This window comes from Buteo buteo, chromosome 7 (genome assembly GCF_964188355.1).
Source record: "Buteo buteo chromosome 7, bButBut1.hap1.1, whole genome shotgun sequence".
In the NCBI taxonomy this organism is placed as follows: Eukaryota; Metazoa; Chordata; class Aves; order Accipitriformes; family Accipitridae; genus Buteo; species Buteo buteo.
In genome coordinates, this window is record NC_134177.1 from 11,310,597 (window position 1) to 11,327,539 (window position 16,943).

The 16,943-nt window shown below is 45.0% G+C and overlaps 1 protein-coding gene across 1 annotated transcript in view; it reads right to left on the bottom strand.

Annotated features, from left to right (window-relative positions):
• The window catches only part of AP2M1 (adaptor related protein complex 2 subunit mu 1), a 31,077-nt gene extending 14,500 nt beyond the window's left edge, over positions 1–16,577 (bottom strand). Inside the window, exons 1-2 of the mRNA XM_075031518.1 lie at positions 16,467–16,577; positions 3,562–3,674 (exon numbers count right to left, since the gene is read on the bottom strand). Coding sequence (XP_074887619.1) covers positions 3,562–3,635 — 74 coding nt within the window. The 5' untranslated portion in view covers positions 3,636–3,674; positions 16,467–16,577. The remainder of the gene's footprint in view (positions 1–3,561; positions 3,675–16,466) is intronic.
• Positions 16,578–16,943: the final 366 nt, after the last annotated feature.

The window sequence follows — 16,943 nt, forward strand, 5'->3', positions numbered from 1 at the left end:
AAGGAGGAGTGACAGCAACAAGAGAAAGGGTTAGAAACACACACACAAGGCACAATGAATCCAAAGAGATAAGGAGAGACCAAACAGCACCCCCTCCCCCTGCTCCTGGGCACAAAAGGCCAAGGAGGTATTGGATGGACAGTAACAAGCTGTGGCAGCAATGAAGCCCTTGCAAGGTACAATGGTGACATGCCATGGTCAGGCTGCCAGCATGGACAGACTTGTATTCAGCTGAATTTTAGGGCTAACTGGGCGTTTAGTCCAGATGAACTGCATCCATATCACATCAGTGATACCCAGTCTGCTCTGCTAATACATGTAGCAAGCCTTGGAGGGCAAAAACTCCAAAGCCTCAATCTGAGGCATTGCCTGGGGACCATAGAGTATCAGGTATTTTCTTCCCAGCCTGCAAGTCTGAGTGGGCATTTCTATGACAGTAATTCTCATTTGAAGCTGTTTGGGTTGATGCTTTCTGGCTTGGTCCAGCCAACAGAAAATACAGCAAGTTTGATAGAGCTGGAGCACATCTGGAGAGATATGGCACATCCTGCAGATTCAGACACTGCTCTATCCAGCTTGCACTTATTCCTTAAGGATCAAGAGCCATGAAGCTGAAGTGATGTATTAGAAGCTCAGAAACCAAATGCCTATTACATTTAAAGTACATGCAGTTTGTCATGTAAGCTGCTCAGTTTCAAATAGCTTATTTTTATTAAATAGCTACATCCTTAAATGCAGGTAGGTTCTCCCAATGACTATGTCACTGAAGAACATGGCACTTGAAGATCTCAGTAGAGCCCTCCATGGTATCCTGAATTAAATGCATAGTGCTTTGCCTTTTTTTTTTTTTTTTTTTTTTTTTGAGAGGCTGCTTATGCATGCAGCTAGCTGCTGTATGGACAGATGCACTACATGCACTAAAGCCATTCTAAGTTGCAAGCAGAGAAAGTTTGAGTTTTGCGGTACTTCTGCCTTTAACAAAGTCAAGGGAAGGGTTTCTTCATTGACCATCACTTTGCTCATTAACATTTGAGCTAGTATGTGCTTATTTAGAGCCTTAAACTGTGCCAGGGGAGGGGTTCTCATAACCACAGATAACCTTTAATCTCTCCCAACACATAGGCTGAGGCTTCAGAATGCCAAAGGCAAGTGCCAAGACCAAGGAGTCTAAAGGGTCAATCACAAAGACAGGCAGCAGCTATGCTCATTTCCCAACAAGCTGGATGGGCTTAGCCCTCAGTACTTCAGATCTACCGTTTAGGAATTAAGAACTGCATAATGTTCTATAAGTCTGTTACCTGGTTGTTTCGATAGAGACAGAACTCCTACACAGTTGAGTACAAGCTACAGTATCATGGTTATTCGTTTCCCTACCTCCCTCTGAAGGTTAGGATACTAAAAACTTTTAAGTAGACCTGGTATTGATGCTAATGTTCAGACTAGGAAATGGCAAGATTCTCAGTCACTTGATCACATCACAAGATGAGACACAGTCATTTTAAGACAACTTGTTTTATAAGGTTATGTGTCTAAAAAAAATTCCAAGCCAGGTTTGAAGGCCTGTTTCAAAAGGAATTCAACACCTTGGGGAGCAAGCTTGGTTAATTAGCCAGCACCAGCTCCACCTAAATCACAAGACTGACACTTTCACAGAAACCGAATGGAGGATTTCACTTAAGGGAACACTGACTCCTGAGGTCCTAGAGAAAACAGTTGCATCTTTTTGGCACCATTTGCCAAATGAAAAAGTTAAGATAGGATCAGGCAGGAAATCCCATTTTCCAGTTTTGTCTGGCTAGCCAGCAGGAAGTACTTTATCATGTACTGAACAAGTCACTCACTTTGTAAGAGGAATGAGCCAAGACAAAAAGCAATAGAAGATAAGTACCTGAAAAATAGCTACTTCACTCCCTAGTCCACATCTCCACAGCCAGAATGCCCTTTAAAAGGCCTTCTTGAATAAACATCAGCTCAAGCCCAATCCCATCTTTAAGTGCTTTAAGTTTGCAAGCATACAAAAAAAATTTTTGCCAGGAACTGCAGTAACAGCGTCCCTAGCCCCCACCCAAACATATTCTCAAAATTTATCTATAATGCAGACTGGCTTGGCTCAGTCACTGTGATGCCTATTCATCAGGGGAACTTTACAAAGCCAGATCTGGCATACAAATTCCTCTGAAAAGCTTCAGCTAACAAGTATACAAGACTGAAAGGAGTTAGTACAGCAGAGGAGAGGCAAAACTTTGTAGCCAGTAGTTTTCTGCTTCAGAAATACAATGCTTCCTTGGCTCAGCTCTGTGTGGAAGTCCTGGAATAACTTAACCTTAGAACAGCCACTTCACTCTGCCTTAGCTGACTGAGAACAAGCCAAGATATTTAAATCTCATTAGGTGAAGCCTTATTACAGACACTATGTTGACCGCTACTCCATCAACAAAACAGTGCAAGACTCGACTAGCTACTAGTTCTACTTCAACTTTTAACCTCCACTAGACAATCCATAACCAGAAAGGAAACACTCTTCAGACTAGAGCAGTCTGAAGGACAGACTGGCTAGACAGTCTTTTGTAATTCATGGCAACAAGTTATCTCACAGCACATCCTACCACTACTCATTGTGGAGACCTTGTACAAACTATTGTTTCCTAAACTGGCCAGAAGGATCTCTCTCATTGACTTCAAATTAACACCTACCACAGCCCAGCTTCCACTAGCTATATTTTGACTCTGCTAACTTCAATTACTAACTTCCACCTAATGCCTAACACTAATGAAAACCCACTAGGAAGAACAGTGTTGTGCAAGAAAGCCACTTAAGGTTTTTCAGTCCAAGCATTATCATCACTTGGTACCGGGTTCCTTATAGCACCATCCACTACCTATAAGACATCAAATTTTTAGTAAGATCCCTTCTAGGAACCAGCAGCCTAAGGATTGTACAGATCCAGCCTAAGTGAGCATCATAACACTTGTGTGAAGTGCAACGAGACACCTACAACCTACTGAAGGCTTTCAGTGCTTCCCACAACTTTAATCACCCAATGAACATAAGCTTTTCACATACAAGGCTGCCATACAAAGTTGGGGGACAGAATGCCAGCTTTAAGTGTACAGCCATGGTTACAAGACTGCTTGCAGACATAACTTTCCAAGACCATAGACCGTCTTCTGCATGCCTGTGTTTGAAAATAATTCAGAGCCCTGGTTATAGTGCGTGGCAGACAGTTTCCACATTACTGCTCCCATAAAGTTTTAACCATTACAGTGAGGCTGGTAGACTCCCACAGTGGCAGTCCATGTTACTGAAGCATTTGGAGTAACAGCCAGATCTCTATCATCCAAAAGAAAGTCCCAGGTTTGCCTGCAGGCCATCCTTTACTACCATCTGTAGGTGACTAGGGCTTAAAAGACTATTTTTTTCTGAACTAAGCCTAGAGCAGCAAGTTGAGTTGCAGTCTTACATGCATGCACAGCTAATGCAGAACAAAGCAGCTTTGGGTTGTTGTCTGCACCAAAATGAGACAGAAATGCAAAGACCAGGGATGCAACAGAAGCACTTACCCAATGTCATCCCGGTAGACTCGGGAGATTAAAACCTCTCCTTTGTGATTATAGATGAATAAGCCTCCGATCATGATGGAACTTTAGTCTTCTCTTCCCATGTTGCTTAAGACCTGAAGCAAGAGGGAACACGTATCAGTAGGCTGCATGGCAACATGCAGTACAGCAGACACAGACTTTGACACCTGCTGGTTACTAGCCAGGGCACAGACACCTTTTGTCACACACATCCTCAACCAGAAGACAATTCTTACAATACTTGTGGTGGGGAGGACCTGATAGCACACATCTTGATGACACAGGAGTAATGAACTCTAGCAGATTGCAGGGAGGGACAAGTGGAGGGCATGCTCAGAGATATTCCTGAAAGTCTGATGATGTGAGCTACTTCACATAATTTATGTTGTTACATCTGGTCAGGCTAGCACATGGCTGAGGCCCAGTAGGGCAGGTAGAGACTCAGAGGCAGCTCAGATGCTGGAAGCAACTGCCTGCCTCATGCTTACATCCTGGAGAGGAGAGCGCAAGAGCTCCTTACTTAAAGGACAATCTGAAACAGTGTTTTACTTTGGAGAGGAGGGAAGCAGCCTTATTGCTGCAGTTACGGATTATACTTTTTGATCTGCTGGGATTTTATATGGAAAAGCGCGTGTTCCCAATGCACAGTGTAGACTGTATGTACCACAACAGACCTAAGCCTTAACTACATGCCAGTCTCTCCAGATCAGCATTTCCTCATATTTGCTGCAGAACTGCCCCTCAGGGGCACACTGTAACAAGGACTCAGTGAGGAAGCCCACCAGGAACCAACTGCCTTGTTCCAGACCTAAGGAGTCACTGCAGGAATTCTGGCAGAGGCCCAGCTGAGTTACTTCCTGACCTTGTCTGAAGCAACTCAAGAGCTTAGGTCTAGATGAGTACATACAGCTATAATGCATGCTATAACACATAGAATCAGAATGGTTTGAGTTGGAAGGGACCTTAAAGATCATCTATTTCCAACCCCCCTGCCATGGGCAGGGACACCTTCCACTAGACCACGTTGCTCAAAGCCCCATCCAACCTGGCCTTGAACACCTCCAGGGATGGGGCATCCACAACCTCTCTGGGCAACCTGTTCCAGTGCCTGACCACCCTCACAGTGAAGAAATTCTTCCTTATATCTAATCTAAATCTACCCTCTTTCAGTTTAAAGCCATTACCTCCTGTCCTATCGCTACAAGCCCTTGTAAAAAGTCCCTCTCTGGCTTTCTTATAAGCTCCCTTTAGGTACTGGAAGGCCGCAATAAGGTCTCCCTGGAGCCTTCACTTCTCCAGGCTGAACAACCCTAACTTTCTCAGCCTGTCTTCATAGGAGAGGTGCTCCAGCCTCTTGATCATTTCGTGGCCCTCCTCTGGACTCACTCCAACAGGTCCATGTCATGGACATGAAGCTCTCAATGTGGCTGCAATTTGTAGCCAGGACTGAAGCTTAAAATTATCACTGAAATAGATGCAGGCTTACTTCTCATTCAATTCATCAGCAGTGATGGATCAAGCCTCAAGTATTAGTAGTACCTGGCCTATCCCCTGAATGCCAGAAAAAACACAGGCCTGGAACTACAAGCAAATCAAAGACCCTTTATTTCTACTATAAAGTGTCTGTCTCCCCAATGACCGAGATACAAATCAGATGCAATTCATAGTTAGTCTTTTTGTACACAGTTCACACAACTGTTTGAGATATCACCAAGCCCATCACTATATGGCAGGGGGTTCTTAGCAGCAAGTACACCTTGGTTTATTACCACTTTTACATAGTTTTCGTATAGCAATATTATAGCCTTTGCTGATCCCTCTGCATCAGCAGCAGTACTGAGTAACACTTCAGACTCCAAAATGAGAGCAGTGTGGCCACAAGGTGCCACTGGAGTGGGAGATCTCAACCATGATTCACTTTAATCAGGGGCTAGTGCCTCAGAAGTTACCCTCTTAAACAGCTAATCTTCTCTTTCTTCAAAGGAAGATTGTTTTGAAGAAAGCTACAAAGCTGTAGACATTATTGATGCAGAAGACTTTTTTTTTTAAATACACAGCTACTTCACCAGATGCCATTCCTGCAGTCATATACACTCCTATGCACTTAGGTCCAAGTCATAATACCCACTGTAGCAACTGCTTGGTTGGCTTAGTCCAGAGAAGAGCGCTACAAATGCGATAGGGCAAGTGTTGTAACTAAGTCTTGGGATGATTACATAGGTATTTCTTGGTTTTGGCAGTGCAGAGCATCAGATAACCAACCATCTTCACACTGCTGTTAGGGTGGGTTAGCCTACACCCACTAGTCTGGGGTGGGTGGAAAGGATAGGGAGAGGCTAGCCTAGAGACAGATGCTGACAGTGAACTGATATGTGTTTGCTCAGGAACACAGCAAAAATGAAGTTAAAATGACCTAGCCTCAGAGCATCTCAAAGGTCAGGAAAAAAAAGAATACAGAAGCAATACACACATCAAAGAGACAAAAGGACTTCCAGGGTAGAAGCCCAGAGTATTAAGAGTAACTTATCCTCTACAAGTTATGTTCAAGAAACTCAAGTAGCTGCCATTTGAAGGATCTACTGCAGATGTTGACTTCTGTGCTAAAACAAGATTTATAGTGTAGCCTCTACCTTTAATTTCAGAAAGACAAAAAAGAAACTTTTAAATTTCATAATCCTTTACACCAACATTTTTAGCTACACCTAATGAGCCCTCAGAGTAACATTACACATACTTCTCCGCTGTGGGTCTTAAGCTACCAGATGGCTGCTTCTGCTCATTAAAAGGAAAAAGAAAAAAAAGAATCAAAAAGTCAGTTAAGTCAAAACAGCAAGAAACAGACAGACAAGCAGTTGTCCAAAAGCTCCGTAGTGAGCTTCCTGGCTTTTACTCCCACATTCTGTTGGTTGAGTGTCTCTGGTTATTAACAGGCTGCCTCCTGCCACTTGTCAGTGGCTTCATGTGGCACTGTCATCAACATTTTTTGATGTCTAAGACTCCATCTAGCACAGAATATGTTTTCAAATATGTTATTTTTCCATTCCCATTAGTGACACTTCATAACTTCAGGATACAAGTATTTCATTACCTCCAGGATAACACTCTGTAACCAAACCTATTATGACAGAGGTAGCACACAGTCTGAGATTCCCATGTAGTTAGAGTGGGAAAAGCCTTCTGTAGGTGCTCACTGTCCAATGTAGGGGGACCAAGGCTACACAGTGTAGCTGGCAGTAAGGCCAGCATCCCCACGCCAGAAGACAGAGATAATCCTGTTGGTCAACAGAACAATACCAGGTTCTCAAATCTAAGGAAGTGGCTGTACCACAGACTCACAACTACTTACATGAAACACACACAGCCCTAACAGGCATGCAGGAGGCCACTGAAAAGTAATGTGCAGGGCTAGAACCCAAAACATGGAGAATATCTGTTTGAATACAGTTGCCCAACAAGTCTGGCAGATGTTGAAACTGTAATTCAGCATACATTTGAAAGGTCGCTCACACAAGCCAAGTGATGAAAAACAACAAAAAAAGAAGCATTATGAAAGCAACTTGTTGCCTGCTCTAGAGAATGCTTTCCTAATTAGTATTTTTCCATTCCAGGTAAGAGACAAGGATGTCTTTTCACACTGCTACAGGGCTGGCTTCCACGTTTGGATATGGACTATTGCTACCAAAGGTGAAGAAGAGTTCCTGCACCCTCTTTAAGACTTACATTGTATAGAATAGTTTCCTGGAAGCTTATGCAACTGGTCAAAGCTGGATCATATGAATCCTACAAACCCTTTCCAGAAGATTCCTAGAAAGCACATCCTAGTCTTAAAAAAAATAATCTCCCTCTTGGGTTTTAATGCTGCTTAAGTTATTTGTTTCACTATTTTTAGCATAAAGGAAACGTCTGCTTTGATGAGCAACAGGATCACACACAGCCTCTTGCTAGCATGACAAGCCAATCGCTTTCCGAAAGAGCCTTGATTTGAATATTTACTACATTACTACAAAACATGTAGAAGACTGCTGATCAAGCTTTGTGCTGGAAACTAAAAGCCTTCTCTTAGGAAGATCTACAACCTTTACATGTTGATTGAGATAATGATAAAGCAGAGCCTCATATGTTAAGGTTAGAACATATTCTGTAATAGCTTCACTTAAGTTACAGGCAAAAATATCAGCGTTTTTAATTGCATCACAGTACTAGGCAGCAGAGTCAATGCTTGCTTATCTTACATGTTAGTAAAAACATTTTAGATGAGAGCGTATACAGGATGATTCAGGTGCTTTTAGTCTTTAAAAAAATCTTTGTCAATGCAAAGAAATGCTGGGCTTCTTCCTTACACAAATATACTAGGAGCTGAGTTCAGGCTTCAAACTTGCCACACACAGTTAGCTCCTAAGCTAACCAGCTTCATTTGCACATTTAAGAGCCACATTAGTTCATACTGCAGATCTGTTAGCTCAGTGTCTTGTCTCCAACTTTGGCAATAAACAGACAGTCAGATAACAGTAAGGACAGGTCAAGAAAACGCTCCCCAGGAGGTCCCCCTGCAATGGCTTGTTTATTTTAGAACTCTCAATGGATCTCTAAAGTATTTGCCCAGTTTCCTATCAAATCTCTGCATCAGCAGCATCCCATGGCAAAAATAAAACTGTAGACTTTAACCACTGTATAAGACACCTTCCTTTTTGTTTCAAGCCTGCTATTTTCTCCTACCCCCAGCTTTGTTTAATGGCCTCCAGTTCAAGTGCAGGAAGAAGTAATTAAGAACTAGCCTCCATACTCTTATCTCCAGGCCACTCAGGATTTTGCAGATCTTCTCCACTGCCTTCATTGCCCCTTTCCCAGAATGTGATGTTCCCACCTTACTCAGTTGCTCTTCACAAGGAAATTACTTTTATGTTTTGGTCTTTCTCAGTGCCCTCCTCTAATAGTTTTCCTTCTGGAAATGAGCACAAAACTGTACAAGTTATTCAAGATGTAAGCAAACCATGATATAGACAATACGACAATCATACATATCCTGCTTTGACCTTTTCCTAGGGGGTCTCAATATTTGACTTACATTTTTAAACCACTGCTCAGCAAGAAGCTAACAACTTCATCATCTGTCATAACTCCAAGATCACACTGAATTCAGTCTTCAAGGTGATTAACCACATTACGGGTTAAGCTAGAATTGCCTTTGCTCCCTAATCCACCTATCTGCTATATGCACCATTGTACATTTTTGTACCTTGAATTTAGTGTGCCATTTTGTAGTCCCATCACTGCACCTCTATGCCATTTTTTACCTACTTTACCCTTACTACTCTGAATACCCTTCTATCTACACACACAACCCCCGCCATGACTACTGACCACAACTGCTCTTATTGCAAATCCTCATTTGCTACAAAATAGGAGCATGCAGAGAGACTTGTCATGCTGCACTGGTAACGGAACTTGATATTGAACAACTTGCTCAAAGTCAGAAAGAGACAGGCTCTGCGCTATGTGAACCCCTGGTTAATACCCAAGGTGGTAGTTTCACTTACTACAGATTTAGCCACAGGATCAGGACCATTCTGCCAGTTCGTTTTATAATGGTAGCCTACCAGCATAAATATACCTGAGAGATATGGACTAGCATTATTTCACATGTAGTAGCAGCTTGCCTCCATACCAGTTATGATTCTTCTCAAGCCTGAAAAAATTTACAGCTCCACAGATTAAACCTGAATTCAGATTTAAGTGCAATTTACCTAACTCCATTTGTGTCAGACAATTGGTAAAGTGTTTCCAGGTACCAAGCAAAGTGACATGGGCTAATGACAGTGAATACAACGAAACAATTTTAGATGACTAACCCAACTGTACTAGCTATCCATTAGGTCTCTGCAGTACTTGAAGGACACATGCAGTATAAACCTCTTGCTGCACTCCCATCTAATGACATCAGGGACCAAAGAGGTCTCAAGTGCACAAGGTATTTAACACAATTATACGCAGACCTTCCTTGCTCCGCTTGACTTCTGCAGTCCAGCATCTTGAAGAGTTCCAAGCATCACAAGCATATACAGCACAACAGCATCAACACAGCTTACAGCAAGTTCGGTTTGGTGCAGTGCCGTTCTCTCAGCCAGCCTTCACCAAGTTTGCCCACAACGGAAGGTCAGGGAATGCTGGCAACATTTCAGTCTTCTGCTCAAGCCTTGCATTACACCCCTCCCAGACACAAGATCAGAGTGACTGCACTCTCTCCCTACTACAGAGTTACTTCCATCAGCTAATGGGAACATGTCCACACAGCTGGAAACTCAAGAGGTAGAATGACTAGCCCAGAGATAGATGAACAGATGAGAGGAAAGCTATACAAAGGGCAGCATGCAAAAGAAAGTTGCTTAAAGCTTAGCAAGAAGAATGGCTCTTTAAGATGACAATGGCTCTCCTTGAAGTGGCTGCAGTGAAAATAAGCCTGCTTTGTTTTGATCCTCATTTGTGTTTCGGTACAAGTTTCACAGACAGTCATTTCAACTATGTCAAGGTTACACTGCAACTAGAATGAGGTTTTTAGTAGTACAGTTCAGATCTTCCACAGGTTTTTAGTAGTACAGGTATGATCTTCCACTTGTTTTCAAATAATAGTTTTCTTTTCAGATCAGCTTTGAAAATGAAAGATCTTAAGTACTTGCAATGGTTAAGAACTGCAGGGAACAGGGCTCAGATTAATTTGAGACTGACATTCAGTGACTCACGACTGCTGGAATCGGAAGGCCCCAGAGTAAGAAATCCACCACAGGAGATGGGTTCATCTGCTCGCTGTGCATAAGCGACATGACTCAAAGTTTCCCAGCATTGCTCAATCAGCTTTCAATGACTCATTCTGCTCCTCTCCACAGTCAGCCTTTTCTAGGGAACTTGCCCTACACTGTTTTTGAGTTTCCTCAGGCTAATAGCTCATTGCAAGACACAAAGCAAAGCCCATAGCTTCTTCAACTGTTTATCTCTAAGTGCCTGAAAACCAACATGACTCTAGCTGAAGCCTTCGGGTTAATGGTCCATCAACTGCATTTTCAGAGCTTTGCAGTTCTGCTCCGTTTCACTAGCTTGAACATATGGCGACCCACTCCACACTGCTAGCTACAGCCCTGTTTTCCAGTTATAGTATGGATGGATTTATTCTAGTTAAGGTACAGAGAAGATCCACATGTATATTGAATTCACACCAGTTGATGACTAATCACTTTAATTTAGGAACAACAGTCCTCTCCCAATACACTGCATTCTTCAAGCAGCTAGCTACTGGGGTAGGAATGAGATCTAACACCTGAATACTGCTCCTACAAATACCTAAGGCCAGTATGCTTCCTACTCTGTTGCCAAGTCCTCACATTCCCATAGACTTCTATTTCAACCCATAAATAGAAAGGAAAAGGATCATGAAGAGCATCATAGACAGACCACATATTTATACATACTTATAAAACCACTAGGAGTTAAGGCTACATGGAAATGCCTTTCCAGAACACCTTTTCACTGGAGTGAAAATGAGAGCATTAAGATACACCTTCATAACAACTGTGACAAAGTTACAACATTAAGACAGCCAGCTACAAAAGAGAACACGCATAAAAACACAACACTGGGATGTGAATCTGAATGCAGTTCAGTAGTTACATAACTGAAAAGCAGCAGGATTAGCTGGACCTACAGTGACTGACATGGTAACATGCACCTCAAAAAGAATCAAGCATACTCATCTCAAAATGTGTCACTACTCATGCTGTGCAGTGGATGTGCATTAGACAGTATCCCTCTCTCAAACCATCACAACGCATTAGGTGAAGCCCCAGAAGCCAATCTGCAGCAGGTTAGCTGCAGGGAGTCCAGAGAAAGATAAAGATGCAATTAAGCACAGTATCTCAAAACCTGCTTTTGTCCACTGATTCTATCACAGATGGGAGAACGCTCTATTTACTAGCTCTGACCTAAAGACAGGTGGTTCTCCAAAAGCCATCAGACTTCGCCCTTTTAGGCCTACATTGTGCCACACACTTGGAACGTATGGGTGCAGTCAGAAGCACAGGCTTGGGCAGCAGGATCCTGTTGCTGGGTTGTCAGTAGCTTCACATATTCTGGGATGCAACAAGTGGCTGAACTGGGAGCTACCTAATGAGATGAAACATTAAACCTGCATTTAGCAAGTGGAGATTCAGCAGCTCCCTCCTGCAGTATGTAAGAGCCCTGCCTTCCACTTCCATTGCCTCTTCGTGGATTCTGACCTAGAATAGCTGCAGAAAAATGAACAATATAGAGCACAGAGCTTTCTTGGGCTATGCAAGGCAGACATAAGGAATGGACTAACAAGAGTAGTTTGTTCCCTCTGCAGCAGTTTGTTTGTATCTGCAGCAGCTCTTCGAGAAATATCAAAATGAACAGTACTAATTCTCCAGCCTTTGTTCAGTGCATCAGACTCCCACGGTCTCTCTATTTGAGAAGCCATAGCATCCCACCAGTAACAAGACACCACTGTAGTACCACAGCCATCTGTTCATTAGGGTATGAAAGACAAAGCTGAATTCTACCTTAAATCACAGATATACAGACATTCAAACAAGTAATTTTCTCCAATACATTTGTCCCATAACCAGAAGTCTTTCAGCGGACAGCATGTAGACCATTAATCCTTCCCTGTGCCAGCAGGAACAGTGTTAGCTTCAACCTATACCACAAACTTTGGAACACAGTTGTTTGCCTTTTGTAACTGTATTTGCACAAAGGAAAACAAAACAAAAAAGCTGATCTGCTCAAATTAATTGATTAGGAAAAACAGTAAATTATTACTCAGTTTTCTGCAGTGGTATGAGGCAACATGGCTGCAGTAACTGCAGCTTCGCATCCAGGCAAGAGATGCTTGTTCTTACTCTAAAAGAATGAGGTACTGTCTGGAAGAAACATGTCACTAGCAATGTGCTTACAGCCTAACGGTGCTGGAGCCACCATAAACTTCGGGTGTACATTGGTATTTTTGCCTCAGGAGAGCGCAAATGCAGTTGTCTGTATCCTCCCTCACCAGTTTCTCTAAGTTCAGTGCAGGCAGAAGCTGCTGAACTCTTGAGCCAGGCCTGGCTGCTATTATGGCAGGTCTACTAAGCAAATCCTCAATGTTCTCTCTTCAGAGGTGCAGTGGTAACATGGCAGCTCAAGAATAACCGCTCAGAAGCAGCCTGACAGCAGGGACAGGAGTTCTTAGGCTGCCCCTAACAATATAACTACAGTTTCACATTACCACCCAAGCACCAACAGCCTCTGGATTTGGCGAGCACTGGTAGCATCCCAATAGCGCTGAGTGCATTTGTCCATTCATTTTAGAACACACCTTTGGGATCAGCTGTATTTCACTAAGCCAGCTGTGCAGGTGCTATTCTCACTATTCTCACAGATACCTCTCCTGAAAAGTCTAGCACTACAAAGAATGAAAATAAGCACGTGACATGATCTGCCAGTTACCTTCAACTCAGCCACAGACAGAGCAAGCCACTGAGGCTTCATCAGCAGAGTTGAGGGGACTCCGGCTCATCTGCAAAGGCATTTTGGCCCAGCCCCACTGTGAGACAAGCTGTTAGCTTCATCAAGTTTCCTGTGCCATCAAGTACAGGGTATGAATAAACACAAGATGATCAGTAGTGAGCCCAAGACCCAGCTGCTCTGGCCTTTGTCAATCCCATTAAGGGGCTAGAAGTTTCCCACAGCACAGACATCACTTAGTTTGAAGGAAAACAAGAACACTTATTTCTCTAATCTACACAGCACATCTAGGAAACAGCCATCACAAGTCAGTTAATAAGCTGGTGTAAAGCAACCAACCCATTTAGTAGTCTATTAAAAGAAAGTTTGGGTTCTGACTTAACAGTAAGTAAGACTTCTGTGCATTAATGAGCTTATCTAACTAAGCAGTTCAAGGTACATTAGCTGCTGGAGTTCTCATCCGGGAAGAAACCAGGAGAGGTATTGCAGCTCTCACCCAGAGGGATGAGGGTAAATCACCAACTGTAACAGTTTCTGCATTCCAGAAATCAGTATGATCTTGGAAGAGTGACAACAGTTGAAGCAGGAGGGGGATTAGTCAGGCTGCTCTGGCAAACTAGAGTTATTCAGAAAACCAATCCTTTCAGGTTAGCACTAGCCATTATCAAACCGAAAGGCTTAAGGCTCACAACGATGTCATCACCCCACCAGCTAATCCGAGCATCTAAGCTTTGCTTAGAGGGCTGCATTAGCCACTTTCCAGGAGGCCACGGGCTGCACTTGGTTTTAAACAAGAGTAGCTGCAATCACTTCATCCTGGGAAAGACAGGCTGCATAATTTAATTAAGAGGCATACCGTGAGCTAAAGAGCTACTGAGATAAACCCATCAGTTTCAGAGAAACCATTCCTATTTTAAACCCAATCCCATAAATCCCCATAACCAGTGGGCAGGAAGAGGAACACATTCAACTCTTACCAGGCTCTCCTCCTACAGTCTACTTCTGCGTGTCATAATGCACACAGCCAGTCTAAAGAGTAAAAGGAGACGTACTGACACAGGGAAACACGAGAAGCTCCCTTAGTCTGGTAAAACATCACAGGAACAGCATTTAACACATCTCTCCACCTTATTTTGAGTCCAACCTTACCTGAACAGTCCAAACGCCTTCTTCCATTTCTACCAGTTCTTCTAAGGCACTTTTAAAGTCAGTCTGAAGCAACTTCTACTTGCTTTCGCTCTTGAGCTAGAAACCTGAACAGTGACTTGCATTCTATTCATCTTCTAACAGAAGGGGTTAGAGACACGGACTGCAGTTTGAGCAAAAGCTTATATTCTGCAGACCAGTAATGGCCTAGGTGCCCTGACTTGCCGTTTTTTCTCTTTCTGCTATTACTGTGGAGCAGATAACTGAATTTCACATTCTGTGCCTCAGTCTGCAAGCTTTTAGCTAAGCTGCCAAACTCCTGCCGAGATCAAAATAATATACGGCTTGCTAGTAACTTTTGACTCTTTAGGTCATTCACTAAAGGAAAGAAGCTGACTCTGTCATACAGACCAATTATATTTTGGCAGCCCAGGCTGTACTTCTGTCCATCCTCCAGTTAACCCTAAGAACAGCCTTTAGATACTCTAATGGCCTTTAGTAGTGTAAGCTTAGAAAACCAGTGCAAGGTGTTATGCTGCAAAAGACAGTCTTGGCTTTATTATTTCTTGATGCAGCGATGAGACAAGAAAAGTTTAACTAGGGTCACAGGAAGTTTCTTTAGAAAGCCCATTTTGTTCAGTAATTTTTCTCATTCCCTCCAAAAAAATGAGACACTATCAAACCGGAGTGCATTTCCAGTCATCTATGCTTCAACGAACTCAAGATGTATGTAACCCTTCACTACCTCAAGACTCAACTCTTCAAAGGCCAGAATTGTGCACTCTCAGGAGGAGGAAGCCAGCCATAATACCTTCTAAGGATATCTCAAACGCTCTCCCTGGAAGAAAACACGGCCAGTTTGCAGCCCAAGGAATGCCAGGTATCTTTGTCACTAGATGTCAGTAATATGGCACTTTCTACAGAAAAGAAATGATGCCTCACTTCTGACAGGGAAAATATGGAAGCCAGCAGTTTGGCAGCATCTCATCAGATCAGAGATTGTCCCTGCAAGCAAAATTCACAGGGACAAGTACAGCTTCTACTACAGGAAAAAAACAAACAGTAGCTACAGCTCTGATAGCATTCAAGCAAATGTTGCCCAACAAGACACCACATGAGCCCATATGCAGTTAGAAACCTGTAATACCTAGACTTCTGAGCTGCAGAAGCCATCCAGACTCACGTATCTGGGAAAGTTCCAGGCTCAGATTTTGGCAGCCTGAGGCTAAAGCTTGATAGCAGCTTTGTCATACTAAGGCAAGCAGAAAACAGATCATAGAATCACACTGCTTATGGGGAGAAGCCTAGATCAAAAGCAAGTCATTTCCTAGTGGGGAGAGAAGTCAACTGCACCAAACGATAAACACAGGCTGCATTTCCTGCAGCTTTACTGAATCCGAAAACCTAGCCCAGGGAAGCATGGAAGTGGAAACACATCTAGAAGAGCCGTTGGATAAGAGCCTGTTTTAAGCCTCAGAACAAGCACAGTTTAGCATCAGCAGCGCTACGGTCTGCCTCAGCAGGTTTTCCAGGGAGGAAGCTAGAGCGTGCAAGCCATGACCTAGCTAATTCACGTTTGTATCTGCAGTACAGGCAAATAATTTTAGGGGAAGCTCCTGCCCGATCCGACTGCAAGACCTTTGCTCAGGCTGACCTAGCACATCTGTGCAGGCCTTCCCCAGGCGTCCTGTGCCACACAGAGCTTGACTCTGTCCCCACCCTCACCCGGTTCAACACCGCAAGGATGCCACCCCAGGTATTCCAAACAGAGAGCTAATTAACAGAAGCAATTAATAAACCCCCTCAACCCCAAGGAAAGTGCGAACGGATAAGCCAGCCTCGGCAGGGCTGGGGTCGCCCAGCACCCCCTCACAGGGGGCTGAGAAGCCCTCCCGGGGCAGCCCTGCTTCCCTCCCACACAGCTCCGCAAGGGGCAGCCCAGCTCCGGAGGGCATTCCCGCGCCCCTCCTCAAAGGCAGCCGGCGGGGGACCTCGCCCCGCAGGAGAACCACCCCCCCTTCCCCGAGCCTGTCAGGGCCGCGCTGCACCCCGCGGGATAGGCCCGCGGACCCCCACCCCCGGCGAGCACCGAGCGAGCCACCACCCACGGCGGCTCGGCCACCGCCCGGGCGCGGTCGACGGAGCGAGCCCCGCCACAGGAAGCCACCCAGAGAAGGGAAACGGGCCTCAAGCCCTGCCGGGGAGCGGAAGGACAGCCCGGGGCACCTCACCTGCCGCTGCCCGCCGCCGCTCACTGCCCAGCGCCCAAGATGGCGGCCGCCGCCCCCCCTTCCCTCCGCGCCCCCCCTATCACTGCAGAGCCGCCGCCGCGCATGCCCCGCCCGCGCCCCGCTGCCGCCGCGCATGCGCCAGCGCGGGGAGGCGGGGCTCGGCGCCGGCGGCACCCTTCGGCGGAGGGGGCGGGGACGGGAAGGCCGGTCCCGCGCGGAGCCTGCCGGGAGCTGTAGTCCTGCGGCGCGGTGCGCGCTGGGAGTTGTAGTCCGCGGAAGAGAGACGGCGTGGCCGCCGCGTCCACGGCGAGGGGCGAGCGGCAGCGCCGGGGCTCCGGGCGTGGGGCCTCCCCCTCCTCCCCGGTCCGCCTGGGGACCGCCTGTAGGGCACACGGGTGCGCCCGGGCAAGGAGGCTGCTTTTCCCCCCCTCGGTAGAGGCCCGGAGCCACCGTGCCCCTCCACGGGGCTGCTGGCTC